This window comes from Carassius gibelio, chromosome A2 (genome assembly GCF_023724105.1).
Source record: "Carassius gibelio isolate Cgi1373 ecotype wild population from Czech Republic chromosome A2, carGib1.2-hapl.c, whole genome shotgun sequence".
Lineage (NCBI taxonomy): Eukaryota > Metazoa > Chordata > Actinopteri > Cypriniformes > Cyprinidae > Carassius > Carassius gibelio.
Window position 1 is genome coordinate 16,395,335 of NC_068372.1, and position 16,397 is coordinate 16,411,731.

The 16,397-nt window shown below is 37.2% G+C and overlaps 2 protein-coding genes across 4 annotated transcripts; both read right to left on the minus strand.

Annotated features, from left to right (window-relative positions):
* Positions 1-1,751: 1,751 nt before the first annotated feature.
* LOC128028759 (calponin-2) lies at positions 1,752-6,051 on the minus strand. Its single transcript, XM_052616082.1, has 7 exons — positions 5,884-6,051; positions 4,994-5,115; positions 4,843-4,909; positions 4,528-4,665; positions 4,321-4,437; positions 4,040-4,186; positions 1,752-3,328 (listed from the first exon to the last, which is right to left on the minus strand). The coding sequence occupies exons 1-7, from the start codon at positions 5,941-5,943 to the stop codon at positions 3,059-3,061; spliced, it is 921 nt and encodes a 306-aa protein (XP_052472042.1). The 5' UTR covers positions 5,944-6,051; the 3' UTR covers positions 1,752-3,058.
* A 2,852-nt stretch (positions 6,052-8,903) lies between these two features.
* LOC128028699 (mediator of RNA polymerase II transcription subunit 26-like) lies at positions 8,904-15,836 on the minus strand. Of its 3 annotated transcripts, none has more exons than XM_052616005.1 (4): positions 15,488-15,821; positions 14,322-14,369; positions 11,415-11,489; positions 8,904-10,913 (listed from the first exon to the last, which is right to left on the minus strand). In XM_052616005.1, exons 3-4 carry the CDS (start codon positions 11,478-11,480, stop codon positions 9,288-9,290), a joined length of 1,692 nt encoding a protein of 563 aa, XP_052471965.1. In that variant the 5' UTR covers positions 11,481-11,489; positions 14,322-14,369; positions 15,488-15,821; the 3' UTR covers positions 8,904-9,287. The 3 variants fall into 3 exon arrangements, with proteins under 3 accessions (XP_052471965.1, XP_052471975.1, XP_052471957.1); XM_052616015.1 differs by lacking the exon at positions 15,488-15,821 and adding an exon at positions 14,627-15,474; XM_052615997.1 differs by lacking the exon at positions 14,322-14,369 and having other exon boundaries at positions 15,488-15,836.
* Positions 15,837-16,397: the final 561 nt, after the last annotated feature.

Below are 16,397 nucleotides of genomic sequence, written 5' to 3' on the forward strand. Positions count from 1 at the left end.
ACTAGGCCACTGCACAAACATAAAGACATGTTACATAATATAACAGCCATTATGTTTAGCCATTTTGGCTCTTATAGCTACATTCAACATTCATCCTGTCTATTAATCCTATTAATATACTGTTACTGTATTAAGAACCACTGGAACAGAACATTACTAAGAAAACTGACAAATATTATTCAGTTATAACACCTTTGATTGTCAGTAATCCCGATGATCCACTCGCACCCTTTGCTGTTTTGTATTTGTATTTTATTTTAATATCTGTTTTGCATTTCACTAAAAGTCACTGTGCATTTTGCTGCCACCATCTGAAAACAAAAATATTCTGGACAAATTTAGAACCATTTTAGGCAAAATATACACAACAGGCCTGCCATAGTTTTTCCTGATGTGTGTAACTAATACATTGCAAACCAAAAAGATAAGTATTTTTTGTATAATAAAAAAGTAGATTTGTTTTACCACTTAAAACTAATTTTGACATAGGGCTTTCTTTCTTTCTTGTTTTGGAACACTGAGGCTGAGGGGTTTTTAATGATACAGTGGATGTCAATGATATACATATACACACTTCAAAATACTTATTTTGTGTTCCATTTAAGTGTAAGGAAGTGTACAGACCAGATTACATGTGTAGTATAATTTTTGTATTATATTGTCTGTATGGCGAGCTGAGCTGCAGTCTACCTGCTCCAACAGGAGTCGTGAAGATAAATCAGTATGGAGGTAAGCGGCGTGTCAACACGGAATGTAGGATTTCATTAACGAGAAGACATTCATTTTGACAAGCTCACAGCAGACCTGTTTGAGAAAAGGCACAAGTAAGGCATTAAAAGCAAAACCTGCACATGTGAGGACAAAGTGAAGTTGTAAAATCAAATCGCAACCTCAGGCAGCAAGAACTGGAGCGAACCGAAGAAGCTGGAGAGATGTTGTTAAGCAGCTCCACCTGGTGTGAGGGACGGAAAATACGTCACAATCTTGATACTGAGAGTAGTTTGGAGTAAAATGTATTTAATTTATTTTTAAAAATCATATTTAGAATTGTTGTAACCGTTTTACTAGCCCGCTATTACAAGGGAACCCGGTTTCAAATTCCGGCATACTGTTTTTGCACACCTTTAGAATTTCGTGGAAGAGTTCATTTCAGTAATCCAACTCAAATTGTGAAAACTCGTTTATTAAATGAATTCAATGCACACAGACTGAAGTAGTTTACGTTTTTGGTTATTTGTTAAATGTGAGCCAAACCCATCACAATTAAAAGAACCAAAGACTTAAACTACTTCACTCTGTGTGCATTGGATTTATTTAATACACGAGTTTCACAATTTGAGTTGAATTACTGAAATAAAGGAACTTTTCCATGACATTCTAATTTATAGTATGTTTCCTATCAGATATCAAATAGAAGTTTACAAAATGTCTTTAATATGCTATAAATATGAAACTGACATCAAATGTTTGAAGCTAACTTTAACAGACATCTTGCAAATGTACGTGTGCTATATGGGAGGTGGGCCCTTCTCTTGTATCGGAGTATGTACTAGTTAGTACATAACAGTTTAACTGACTGGATAATTGATTATGGATCCAGGACTTCCACTGAGAAATAAGATAGTTGTTCCAACGTTTGCAAATGTCATCTTCCACTTGCATAGGAATGAAGATAACATACCTGCTTTGTTTATACTGAAATTTTCCAAGTGCAACAGTCTGTAAATTAAATGAATCATGACAAAAGTAACTGTTGTTCATAATCTTTTATTATGAACCTGGTCATTACTTCATCAATCTAATTCCAATAAAAAAAAAAGAAAGAAAAAAAAAATTGTAAAGCATACACAGATATTCATTTATGTGATTTATCTGAGCAGACCTAAGAATTCCACTGTTTAGTACAAAGGGTCATTTGGAATGAGAACAAATACTGTGGAAAAAAAGTAGGGAATTTAGTTCCTAATTTGGAATGTTCAAGGCGCACAATGTTATACTTCAATTTCCTTTCACAATACTATAATCCAAAGAAAACAAAGACAAACTCCAGTTGTTCTGGCTCTGCAAATGGTAAAATATTTGATGAGAATATGAAACACTAATAAAAAGATTAACCCTTTAAAACACATTACAGATTGCATGAGAAATAAAGTGTATTATAAAACAAAAATACATATAAAACATAAAAATAAAATAAAACCCATTCATTTTCTCACATCAAACAAGGAAGTATAATATTTAGAATGTCAAAAGCAGAAATGACTAAAATAAAATCCTGCTGAAATGACAGATGTACCTTCCTTTTTATGCATGTGCTCTCACTTACAAGCCTAAAAATACACTAACAAAATATTACTGGGGAACAGCTCTTAAATTAATGCAAATGGACCACGTAACTGCAGTGAAGGTTCACCTTATCTAAACCCTCACAATTGTAACTTTGCATCTTTCAACTGTAACAGCAAAAATTCACCTTCACATGCTCTACTGACAAGAAAAAGTGATTTTAAACCCCTGAGCATGTTCTATATTCAAATAATGAATCAGGCTCACGTAACGCGTTTTCCAATACATACTTAATATTGAATTTCTTCACAACAGGTTGATTAGAAAAAAAGAAAATACAAATCATTATTTGGGATTATGTGAATAACTTTACAATAACCCCCGTCAAACTTGTGTTTAACATCAAAGTAGAAATCAGCATTTTCACTGAATTAAAAATAAAGTAAAACCTATATTAAACAATTAAGCAAATACTAAATATTATTATAGTGGTTGTGCAATTAAAAGACTGTCACATGAACCATATAAAAAAATACAAGTATCAATACTCATAATTAACTGATATGTTTTACAGGGCTCTCGCTTCAAATTAAAAATGTTTATGAAAATAACTTGATAGTTAAAACTAAGTGATATTTTCATGTTGGTCACTTTCATCTGACAGATGGCACATTACTGTGGTATAATGGAATGTTTTGGGTCTTCTGTTGGCAAGGAAGTATCAGCTTTCCTTTAGCTTCTCATTCAGACTCCTAACCTGCGACTGGTTGACTCAGTAATCTTGACCATCATCCTGATAACCCTGGTATCCCTCGTCTTGGTAATCCGTGTAGCCAGTCTCAGCTTCTTCACCTGCACTGGGTGCACCTTGGGGGCAATATTTGGCATCATAGATCTGACGGCCAAGCCCGAAATTCTGCCCGCTCTGGTTGGCACCTTGAGTGTAGCCCATCTGAAGAGACATTGTGGAGTTGTCACACTTATCTGTGCCTAGTTTCTGGTCGTAGATGGCACGGCGGGTCCCTGGAGCGGTCATACCAGCCTATAAACAGATGAGGGTTACTTAATATTATTCATATACCATTACAGCATTTATTGATAGAATTTAGATTTTTGAACTAATGTTTCCAAAACATTCAAATGTAACCTTTTCGTGAAATATTAATATTTCATTTCAGCTTTATTTCTATATATATATATATATATATATATATATATATATAATTTTTTATTAAAATGATATAACGCCGAAAATTAGCAATATCATAATTTTGTCATGTATTTCTGTCATTTTTATTATTCATTTTAATATTCCATTTAACTTTAATTTATATTGTTTCAGTTAAAGTAATTTTAGTGTAACTTGAATAGATTATATTTAAATTTATCACCAAAGCAACGGTTTCATTAATTTTTTTTCTAACGGTTAAAGTTGAAATTGATATCTATTTATTTCAGTCTAATGTCAAATAAATAAAATGCTTTTAAAAGAAAAAATAAGTTCTTTTAACATTTCATTTTAGCTTTAATTTATTTTTTGTTTCATTTATTTTTTACTTCAAACATTTTTTATGTCAGCAAATGGCCAAGACAACATTTCAAACTTGTTTAATTTTTTTAAGTTGAAAATATTCATCTAATATTAATATTTTATTTCAGCCTAATGAAAATGCTTTTTGATGGTTTTAGTTAATAACACCTCATAACTAAGCAATAAAGCAACATCATGGGACACAGGGAGGGTGGTACTTACCTGGCTAGCACCCTTGTTGGTTCCCATCTGAAGACTGATGGTTGAATGGTCCATTGGTGGCAGAATGTGTGCCTTGGCATCGTACAGGTGTCTTCTGGTGCCATAAGCATTCATTCCAGCTTGACTTGCACATTTATTTGTTCCCATCTATTAAAAGACATGCAAGTGAGCTACAAATATTCTCACGGTACTTTCCAGAATGAGTTCTGGATTACAAATTGTGACTCAAATTCAGATGGTTTAAAATAACGACAGAAATGTGGTCATAAATGTAATCATACCTGTAATCCAATGACACATTGCCCGGCTTTCATTTTCTCTTCATCAAATGCCCTCTCCTGTCTCTCTGCATATTTCACTCCAATGTCTACACTAGAGTGGATGCCCTTGGTTTTAGCCTGCAAACACAGTGAGAATCTATGATCACAGACTGAAATATCAAAGTTAGGCTGTTCTCCGGCGAAATTCTATCAATCAGCAGGGCTTACCATGCCAGCAAGAGCCAGGAGCGTGGTCTGAACCTGTGTCATATTTCCATTCTCAAACAGATCATTGGCTTCAAATATATCGTGTGGTTTGAGTCCGTAGGTGGTGATCGCTTTAATGAAGTTGGTCAGGTTCTCCAGCTGCAACACAATAAGATAGCTGAATGCAAATAGACAAAACTTAACCTTCTACTATAAAAGACAATCTTATCAGCAGTTTAAATGAACACAACAGACAACGGTTAAAAAAAAATGTCTCTATCTTTACTAAAACATTTAGGAATAAACATTTCAGAGAAGTGGAAAAGCTCAGCTCACCTGATGCCAGTTTTGCGATGACTGGCTGATCTTTTTAATAGAACCTGGCTGAAGTTTGTTTATGAGCCTTTAAGGAAACATCGAGACCTCGGGGTTACGCAAGGGTACGTTGTGAAATTATTATTGAATAAAAGACAAGATAGCAACTTACTCGCAGAGTATGACACCATTTTTTAACCCTTTCTGAAAGTCGTCTCCAATTGAGCGCCCGGTGATGCCCTCAATCCAAATCCGTAATTCTTCCTCTTTCTGAGGGTCATACTTCTGTGCAATCTAGTGGGAATATGAATATGACATTGATAAACAAATGATACAAAAATCAGACTATAAGACACCTCTATACTCATTATTTCAATAATAACACAAATCTACATGATAATTGTTTTAAGGTCCCAAGTATATAAAGATGTGCGTGAGATAATTATATTTAATGTCTAAATATATAGTCAAGCATCAAAACAAGGAAATCAAAGGCCTTTCTAACACCTTCAATCTGTCTATCGAGTTGACACCAGGACTGCTAACTATATGCTAAAATGACATCAACACCTAACAGGAAGGACAATGTGAACCAGCAGCAACTTGATTGTGAGCACAAGCTTTGTGGTTTTCAGGCCGGATTACAATGACATATTTGAGCACTGGAGGCAACGCCCCAAGAGTTTCTTGTTAACTTTCTTACGGTTTCCTCGATTTATTTAGCGTTTTACTTACTTTAACTTGACAGCCAGTTGCCAGCAAGTATAATGCTAAGTGCATTACATGAAGCACGATTGAGATTTAGCCTTAGATCGTAACACGTGTGTTACAAGTTAACACTAAAGGAAGTTTAGGAAACATTTGATACACTTTAGATTCATCAGAATGAGACGACGTGCTTTATATTAAATATGAGCTACGATGGACTTCGTTACGTTTATATAGCGCTTTTCCCGGTACTCAACGCGCTTTACGTGAAAAAGTGAGAATATGGAAGACAAAGCATGTCTACGTTTTCACGAATGTCTTAAACTAGTTTGCTGATTATTTCACGTAACTTACCTTGCTTTTCACTTCCGCTGAAAACCCGTATGCTGGACCTCTGTTGAACTGAGAAGACATTGTGTCAGCGATAAGAGCAGCCAAAGTTTCAAAACAGGTTGTCTGGAAGTGAAAGAAAGACTGCGGAAAAAGTTTGATAGTTTTGTCTGACTTACAATCTTAGAGAGTATGTAGATCTAGAACTTCCCCTCGGCTTACCTCTTCACCAATGAGAGCGCAGACTCCGCCTCTTTCTTTCCTTCTTGGCCCTGATTGATATCAAAAACTCCATATATGGCACTAAAGTACCAAATTCCTTTACAATGGGAGTATCCGTGTGTCCATCCTGGTATTCCAGACGCGCGGTAGCTGAGGAATGAAGCACCTCTGGGAATAAGACAGGCTACTGAATGATGTCACTTACATTCATAAAAAAATTCTCTGAAATGCTGAGGAAGCAGTGCAAAATAGGATATCATGCTAAATAGGGAAGTGTCAATTATTTGTTAAGAGTTGTTTTGAAATGTTTTTGCTTGGTTACTGTGCTTGATCTGTGCATATTTCTCTCAACTTTTACTGCAGAAAGTAATATTATGATTGAAGGACACATTTAAGCCAAAAGCAAATGGTGATTTTGTCTATTACAAACATGCAGCTTATCACTTCGCAATATGTTAATTTCATTGATGAACATTGTGAGTAATGTAATGCTACATTTCTCATTTTTATCTTCGTTTATCAGAAAAATGTTCACCTGTTCTGAAGAAACAAGCCATTCTACTTCTTAAATGGCCCGAGGGTGAGTACGCTTCATATTTGGGTGAACTATTCTTTTAAATGGTGACTAAAGACCTGTTCACACAAAGAAAGATAACTATAAGTATTATATTGGTGTCCACTTCGAGAATCAATAATGTTTAATAATGTTTGTTTGTTCTAAGCAAGCTTCAGTTAATGTCATTTTAATTTCTCAAACTTTTTAAAGTCCGGTGAATTTTTTTAAGTGATTTGCTGATATTGCTATTATTTTTAAAGATGTGGTGCATAATTCCTCATTCTCAAAGAATTTGTATGATAATTATAGTTTGGTTATAATCTTTGGTGTGTAAGGGCCATTTAAACAATGCATTTTTACAATGTCCCGTCAAGAGCAAGATGGTGCAAAATATGCAACCATAACAGTCAGACATGTCCATTATTCACAGAAGAAGAAGAAAAAAAAGTGTTCTATGTTAATTGCCCCTAAAGCTGCTAAATTGAGTCTAGTGTTGCTTTGAACCACACTAACTTGAGCTGAATAAAGCGAACTGAAAATAAGCTAAAACATTCTTCAAAGTCTTCTGTTGGGTTCAGCTGAAGAAAAGTAAACCATACAGGTTTAGAATGACATGAAGGAGAGTAAACAAAAGAATTTTCATTTTCAGTGAACTATCGCTTTAAGACTGAGGCCGAGTGTGTGTTTTTACTGCAACCACTTTTGGTTAGCTTCAGTTAAAGGGGGTTTCCATGACACATCAAATAAGCAAATAGACTACAGCAATCACACTTAAATAGTACATTACATAACACATTTAGTTAATTACTATTGATTCCTTTAGCACAACATATTTTCCTGAAAAGGAATAGAAATATTAAATGTTATATATTCCACTCATGCACATGTCAATCATGTAGGTTTGGGACAAATCACCTTGATGGAAGAAATGGTTCCATGAAGCAAATAGTTTTGATCATTTTATTTTTTCAAACAAACGAGTGATGTTAAACACTGAACAAATATACTGATCAAAAATGATCAAAGAAGTCTCTCCTCTAGTTTTAAATTGCAAATTGTATTTGCAATACCCTAACCAAGTGTTGAGCTCTTAGATGGCCTTTGCTTCAAAAACTATGCATATCCCTGGACTATCTGACATGGTTTTAAGAAAACATATGCTGTACTTTTGAAACCAAGTGAAGCTAATGGAAGCCTTTCCAAACTTTTTACATCGAAGGCACATTGGTAGGACGAAGGTAGCAGAGCACACAGTGTTTGCAAGTCGGCAGCAAATGGGTTTCACCCCCTTCATAAGAAATCTGTCTTTAAAACAATGGCAAGGCATTAAAAAATTATTGAATGAAAAAAAAAAAAAAAAAAGATCAATGTCAAACTGAAAACACTGAATGAATATTAGGACCACAACCTATAAATCTAGGTCTATAGATGCCTGTGAACAGTAACAAATGATTGGGCCTTCCATTCAAATGCTTTGTTTCCTCAAAAAAAAATTACGTTCACACAAAAAAAAAAAGAAAAAAAAAAGGTTTTACATGGATTGCAAGAACTATGTACAGAAAAGCAGGATAACGCGCATATTTATTGACACATTTATAGCACAATGCGTCCATATGAGGAAAAAATGGCAGATCCCATGAGGTGTTTCCTTCTGTACCACCTAAACCAAAGTCTAAATGCCATACATTCACTAAGGCTCTTCAAATAGGAACGTCATTATTGAATGGTTTCAGTAAGGCAAACAATATCTAAAAGGAATGGAAACAAGTATATTTCCAGCATATTAAAGTTTTCCTGCTTTCCTGTCCTCACAGTATGAAGATGAATAGTAGCACCCTCTGTGGCCATTCACTGCGTTTTCTTCTAGCACAAGAATACCTTCTCTTTTTTTGACATTTAACCATATTTGTATTTTTACAATTACCTAGGCAAACAGATTTGTTTAAAATATTGATTTAACATCTAAAAATAGATTGCTTTTCTCTCATATGAAAATCATTGATATTAAATAAACAGAGAAAGAAAGGTTAAGCGAGAAATGACGGAATGTCAGTATCTACCGCAATTAGCACACATATGTGAGAGCCGCTGTGGGAAACAAATGTATTTATATATGCCTCATGTACATCACAAATAAGGGGACAAATGTGTGATGTGAACAGAAAAGCCTCAAACATATCCGCACATCTTAGTGGATAACCTTCTGCTAGGGAAAAATAATAATAATAATGGAAACCAAAAATGGTCAAATAAATAGATGCATACATGATAAGAAACTTTTATAATTTATTCTTTGTCACATAAAGCTTTTTGTAACTGCCAAAAAATGTTCTCGACTTGCTTTTAAACATATGTACTGCTCAATGCTTGCTCAGACCCTCCTATTCACATGTTGTGCAAGAACTGGCCCAGTTAAATCCCTGCGAGCCGTTATATACAACCCTTGTTTGCAAATTCTTGTTGGTAGCAGCATATCACAATCAGGACATCATTTCAGCTCCTTCTTGTGGAAAACTGAACTCTGAACAACCGGCGTTGGTTCGTTCTTTACACCTGTAAGATGAACCTAGTACAGAGTGACGAGGAGAGTCGGTTGGATCTCCTACGACTCACAGTGGGAACACTGAAAACTTTTCCAAGCCCTGTTCTCTCAGTCCAGGCAAACATAGGGCAGGATGTTCAGTTTACTCTCATCGTCATGTAGATCCAACGATATACAATCTGTCCAATCAAACCAGGCTCCCTTGGTGTCATAACAACCATTCACCCCTGGCCAGTGTTCGTTATGTATTCTGAGAAGGTCCTCGTTCGTTACGTCCCGAGTCACCCCGGGTAGTTCTGTCGGGGAGCTGCTCGGTACTAAAACGTGCATTTTTCGGGTCTCTTTGACGTCGTTGTCCTCCCGCTTCAAATATTCAGTCATGAAAAAGTGCGCCCCATGGGTCTGTGCTCCAGAGGATGTGAGGACATTGCTCTGAAGGTTAAGGTACGATTGAATAATTTCATTTCTGGACAGCTCTTTCCAGTTTGTCTGTTGAAAGGGGTTGGGAACCGACGTAGGTGCCTTTTGCTGAGGCATCTCAGTCCTCACCGTTGGCTCTGCGATTGGTGGGGCTTGGCACTCTGCCTCGTGGTGGGATTCTTTTGGAGTGAGGGGCTTAATCTGTCCGGTCACCGGGTCAAATGTCAACCTACGCTCTTTTAACCGCACGGGTTTGGTCCTGTCCTCCGCGGACTGCCCCTGAAGATTTACGGTATAGTCTCTAGGTCTGTATTTCTTCCGCTTTTTGCCTTCCGAGTTGGAGGTCACTCCTCCCCGCTCCCCCTTGGTCTCCATGCCCTCCAAGCCGTGTATGGCGAGCGGGGATCCAGAGAGCGGCTCCAATGTTGCAGTGGTGTGTGTGGGCTGGGAAAGTGTATCTGTAGATCTATGCAAGTGCATCGAGCCTTCCAGCCCCACAGATGATGGACCGTCGCCGATGCTCACCTGGGCCGGCGACGTTAAAGGCTGCAGTGTGGGCAAAGGCGAGGGCACTTGGGCTGATTTCTGTGACGGGCTCGAGAGAGTCCCTTTAGGTGCATATGTTGAAGACCTCTTGGCCATCGTTTCATGCATTATGCTGCGCGGACTTGAGGAGTACCGAGGGCTTTTGGCCTGATGCGGTCCACCTCCATCCATTCTCGCGTGCTGCTGTAACACTGACGTTTTGAGTAAGGAGGAAGTGCTAGGTAGTTTGGTGAGCCCCGGAGAGCTCGGATGAGGCTTCACAGCATTGATAGGGATTTTGTTGTGCCGGTCATTTTCAAGGTGTTCCATGCGGATTCTGTCAGATGGTACATCATTTTTATCCGGGAGTGGCTCAGGGCTCCCCCTAATGCCATTTGATGGTGGGGAAGAGGAATACATTGGCTCAAAAAGGGACGTCTTCGTCATTTTTGGTGGCAGATGTAGACTATCCATTTGCTCTCCCCGCCGCTTTCGGCTGCTGGATTTCTCAGCCTTTGGGGAGTATGTGTTATGGATGTCATTCCTGGTTTTGAGCTCAGGAGCAACCTTGCTTGAAGGGGGGACCGCTGGAGGCGTGTCTGTCCGGCAGGGATGAGCACCGCCATTGGCAGAACCCGGGGCATTTGGCACTCCTCTCACTGGAGTGTCACTTTGGCCGGGCTCGATCAGCTTCTGCCAGTTCCGCAGGAGTTTCTTGGCACGTTTGGCAAGGTCCTCATTCTTTGTTTTCTTTCTCACATCATTGATCAGCTTTCCCAAGCGGGTTTCCTGCATTGAAAAGGAAACATCAGAGAAAGTAAAATTGCATTTTACAAGTCATATCTTCACAAAAATTATTTTTCTGTTAAATTAAAACCATGCAATGTGAATGAAGGAATAATGGTAGACTAGATATTATCTGGTTGTTAAATCTGACGACAAGCGACATTTCCTGTCCAAATGCTCGATCAAAAGGTGCCAACATATATTCATGGTGTGCTGTTTTACTACAAAAAAAGAGATAATTATCCTAACTTTAACTCCATACCAAAGTCTCAGTTAGCCAGACAGTGATTTATCTTTTCTAAATCATTGAAATATTGCTGTCTGGGAAATTGTGAGCCTAGAAACAATAGTGTACCTCATGAGTTTTTAAAAGCTTAGCTTAAAAAAATGATAGTATTCATGCTTGAAATATAGTGCTTACTTGGACCCGGTAAGTACTTGATCTGTCATGTCAAAGGCAGATTGATATTAGATTACTGATGATTAGTGTGTGTCTTTACCAACCTCAAGTGCTTCTTTGGTGATGGGGTATTTCTCCAAATTGGTGATAACATCAAGAACTGCAACCATGTTACAGATCTGTTCAGGAAGACAGAGTTTAACACAAGCCTGATATGAGACACTGTGAAATGTTGTCCAAGATAATGGGTATAGAAGAATGTTGGAAACATATTTTAAATGTTCAAAACTAAGGCTGGAATACACTAAACTACTTTTGCTAGAATTTTCCTCCAATCTGCTGCTAGTCGCTGAAAGTTGGTCAGTCTCCAGATTTTTACAATTCAAAGCAAATTCTGTTTATGACGAGCACATACTGCAATTTCAAGTTTTCCTTTCTCTTTGGAGTGTTACAAGCGGTTTGTGAATAGATAATATCCCTAAAGATGCAAATATTAAAGTCTCAAACCCAAAGAGATATTCTTTATAAAAAATTAAGACTCATCCACGCCCTTCTAAAAACACCTTGATTAAACACGCCCCCAAGTCTACATCAATATGTGGGAAGATTTGCATAACACCACCCAAATATTCATGAATAGTGAGTGATTCTCGGTATAGTATTGTTTGCCATGCTGTGGAGATGCTGTGTGTTTCCTTGTGAAAGCAAAACTAAACTACTTTGTTTGGCCTTCCAAAAGAGGACACAACTAGAAATCAGAGGTTAAGTTGTATTTACAACACCGTTCCAGAACAGTTCAACCCAAACATTCAGATGTGTGCAGCGCATTTTACACAGGACTGTTTCCTGAACCTGGGAGAGTAGCCTACAAAGTCGCCTGTGCATAAAGGCTTTTTCTATAAAGTGATACCATTCCAACTTCTACTCACAGCCTGTAAGTACCTTTTCATGTTTCAAGGATTTGCCACTGATTATTCAAACGTGAGTTTTGCGCAGTGTAGAGTAGCGCTTGTTTGTCATTTTGCTGATCAGAAATGCAGAGACAGTTTTATGTTTATGTGGTGCGATATGCAACGCAACATGTAAAAAGACAGTACAGGTCATTATAATCAGTAATTATATCCCCACTGGATGCAACAAATGCCTCGTTTGTAATGGGTTTTATTGGTTTTGTCTCGTCGCGCCAGGAGACGGCATCACAGTATGGCACATTTCCGCCTCAAATATACTAATGGAATATAATTACAGTTTTTCATTAAGCTATAGTGTTTGTGCATTTACACTAAATGTATTTAGTAGGGGTGTGATGAGATCCGATCTCGCGAGAACGTGACAATATCCTCGCCCAGACCTTTCAAATATATTTGCATTACACTTGCCCTTTCAACAGTGGTGGTAAGATATTTTATATTCACATCAGGCAAGTGGACACATAAGCACGAAAATTATGCAGTGTAGTCTTTATCCAGTCATAAAAACAGAATTCAGTTTAATGCAGAATGTCAGGGAATTTGTCAAACTTTGAACTGAAAATCAAAAGTAGGTCATTACACTTCAATCAAATCCCGATATGTATCTGTAAATATAAAGTCGCAAAAATCGATTTAAATATGAATCCTGCATGTTCTGTGTGTCTATGTTAATGAATGATGCAGACACGCCGTTTCATTTTCTACACAGAAGCTATGATTTCAGTGTCTGCCGTCTCACTAAATGAGGCTGAAAACACATGAACAATATCTCCAGAACTGCTCTGAGAGTGACTTTACCGTTTGATTTAAGTAAAACTACCATCATATCACATGAACAGAACTAATAAAATCTAAATAAAAGTCCAATACTATTTTCAAGTAGAATGTAACTTTACATAGCTTACTACTATTTCTACTAAAATGATTTTTTTTTAAATCACAACAATTCTTCCATGTAATAATTTTAATAGTAAATCCCCTTTGTTTGCCCCCCAAAAATATAAATTTGGTTATTTTCAATAATTAAAAGAATAATAATAAATGAAAATGTTTTATGCCTCCAGAGAAATGGTTATCTGTGTGTATGTATGTGTGTATATATATATATATATATATATATATATATATATATATATATATATATATATATATATTTCGTGGGATAACGGTCTCGTCACAACCCTAGTTTTTAGACTGTTTATTTCATATAAATACCTAGAAACAATATAGTTACATTTTTACTATGGTGTTGAGGTTCTATGTGTGTGGTTTTAACTGTGGTTAAAGTATGCTACTATGGAATGGTTAATTTAAATATAACTCAGTCAGAATTATTCAATTTCACCATATAAAAATCAGGTTGTTATTTTTACAGATGTTACTATTTTTAGTAATGAACATGAATTTAAATCTGCATCCTAACTCAAGCTACTATCAAATGTGATTTTCTAAGAGACAAATAAAGTAATATTTATATTGCAGCTTGCACTGCAAACTGTGCTGAAGAGACATGATTAATCATGTTTATAATCATTTGAAACAATATTACTCATTAGAACATGCAGAAATATATTTTTCTATTAAAATATTTATTTTAAGAAAAAAAGTGACTGTAAAAGTGCAAAAAATTCAAAAACCACAATTAACAGTCCGGTTTCTACAACTTCCACATAGGAACACAAATCTGCCTTTAGACTTGAAAGAATTGAAGATTTGAAAAATTGCAGTAATTATTGATCGTTTTTTGGTTCCAGGGTTAAAGCGATCGTCTGTACCCATTTACAAAGTCAGCAAGTGTTTGATAACTAGGGTTTTAAAATCTGTACACATTTTGTAAAGAAGTGTAGTGCATTCCAGCCTTTAGCTATAAACTACAATATAACATGAAGTTGCTCAAAATCAAATAAAAAATGCACTGACAATTGGCACACAAGCAAAATTGTTTCCACACTTTTTGTAAGTGTCAGTTCTAGAATATTAAAACAGATGTGATACTCTGTGGTTTATCAGGTAGAATTTGGTGTATTATAGACCTCTCACCTCTCATTCACAGTCAGTGAGTTTGGAAAAGTCTGAACAACCTTTAATCTGCGGAAGCAGAAACTGTTCATGAGCACTTCAATCAATAGACAACAAGTTTAACCCATTTACTCCAGGGCAGCATTCTGACCCTCCTAACCTTAACCTACCAATTTAACCCCGACAGACTAGTAACAACGCAATAAACGTTGTATGGACATCCACAGCCAAACACCCAAAATACATAAAGTCAATGTGTGTATGAAATGTTAACAGAATCAAACATCTTGTAAGAGTTAGATAAAACCCGAACAGTTTTTACTTACCATAAAACCTCCGGTTTAGACACTCGCAAGAACCTTATAGTTGGGAATATTAATTGTGATAGCAATTGTTAGCCTAGTATAAGATTAGATGGGGCTGTCACATTTTCCAGTCAGACAGTTGGTTAGCTCTAGTTAGCACAGTAACGTAGCCGGAACAGATAACGTTACCAGCTGTGTGCTCCGGTTAGTTCATACACATCGAGGACAGCCAAGACCACAACATCTGCGACTGTTTGAAGGCATCGACAGAGGTTTCATCTCTTGGGAAACAGAATCAAGCTCTCTCGCTGCTCTCAGCGTGGATTCGTCTGCTAGCGCTTTGCTAATGCCACTGGGTCAGCTAACCGCATATACCGAGCTCATATTAGCCAAGATATGGCGTGTATAAGCAGGAAACAACAGACAATATCCACTGGCGACATTAGTGATACTGTTAAACTTACAAAAAGCGATAAACGAGCAGAGAATTCTTTAAATCTGCCCTAAAAGTTCCACAGCAGATAGCTTGACATGAAACAGCTAACGTTAGCGGACGACAGGCTTCCCGCAACATGTCATCGGTGTCTGATCGCAACATGCACCTTAAATCGAGATGGCCGCTTTAATAAAAGCTCTCGAAGCATGCTTATGTCTGAAGGCAGGGTTATATCGCGCCTGTCCGGTAGTTCCGTTAGTGTAGTTCGCGGGGTACCGTTAAATGTGGCTCCCGTCAGTTAGCAAACTGCTAAAAAGAGCTCCATTTCTGCTCTGCCACACATTCAGACGCTCGACATGGCGTTTGGCGGCTTGAAATGAGGCTCTAACTGTAACGTGTCGGGGAAAGTGAGCTTTGGTCGGCAGGAGAGTGAGCGGGTTACTCACATTGCTCTGGCTATCGATGGCCTGCAGCAGCCGGTCTCTCATCTGCTGCGGGGTTGCGGAGGCCGTTGTCATTGCCTGCTCGGTGCGAATCGGCCGACGGGGGAAAAATCCTCCGGATTCAAGGGCTTTATGGACTGCAGCAACTCACAGACCTCTCGGGCGGATTGAGAATTGGCGGTACCACATGTTTCTGATGTGATTTTTGGCTTGAGAAATAGTGTATATGTGTGTTCAGTTGGGAGATGAAGGTTCGACGGTTGTCGTGTCTCTCCGCCTCATTGCGTCGAGTGCTCTCACCGATCTCAACTCCACTGGATCTAAACCTCGGGCCCGCTGCATTATGGGAGAGCGCGACGCCGCGTGACGCCATCACGCAGGTTCAAATCAACTCGGTCAGACAATAATGATGCAGAACCCAGACGGTGATTAGAATATGAAAAAAAAAAAAAAAAAAAAAAAACAACAACTATTTTTAACAATGATATATTGATTATATGCACATGATATAATTAGCACCATGATAAATGTCCATAATACACAATGAATAAATTACATATTATACAAACAATAAACGTATGTTATAGAGAGTAAATTAAAAAATATATAAATAAAAAGGCAAAAATTGAGCTATCAACATATTTAAGAAAATTCATGCAAATTATTAAAGCCGTTTATTTTATCTATCTGGAACTTTCCCTAATAAAGGGTCTATGGCATATAAGATTTTTATTTTTGCATCCCATGGCTATTGAAAAACATTTATCACTTACCGTTGGCAAATACATTGACTTTTCTCTTTATGAAGCTATTCTCTATAAAAATTTACATTTACATATATGGAGTCTATAATTATAAAATAGTCTTAAGCTCAGATTTAACTTCTCAATCTTAATATTTTTGAGCACAGAGG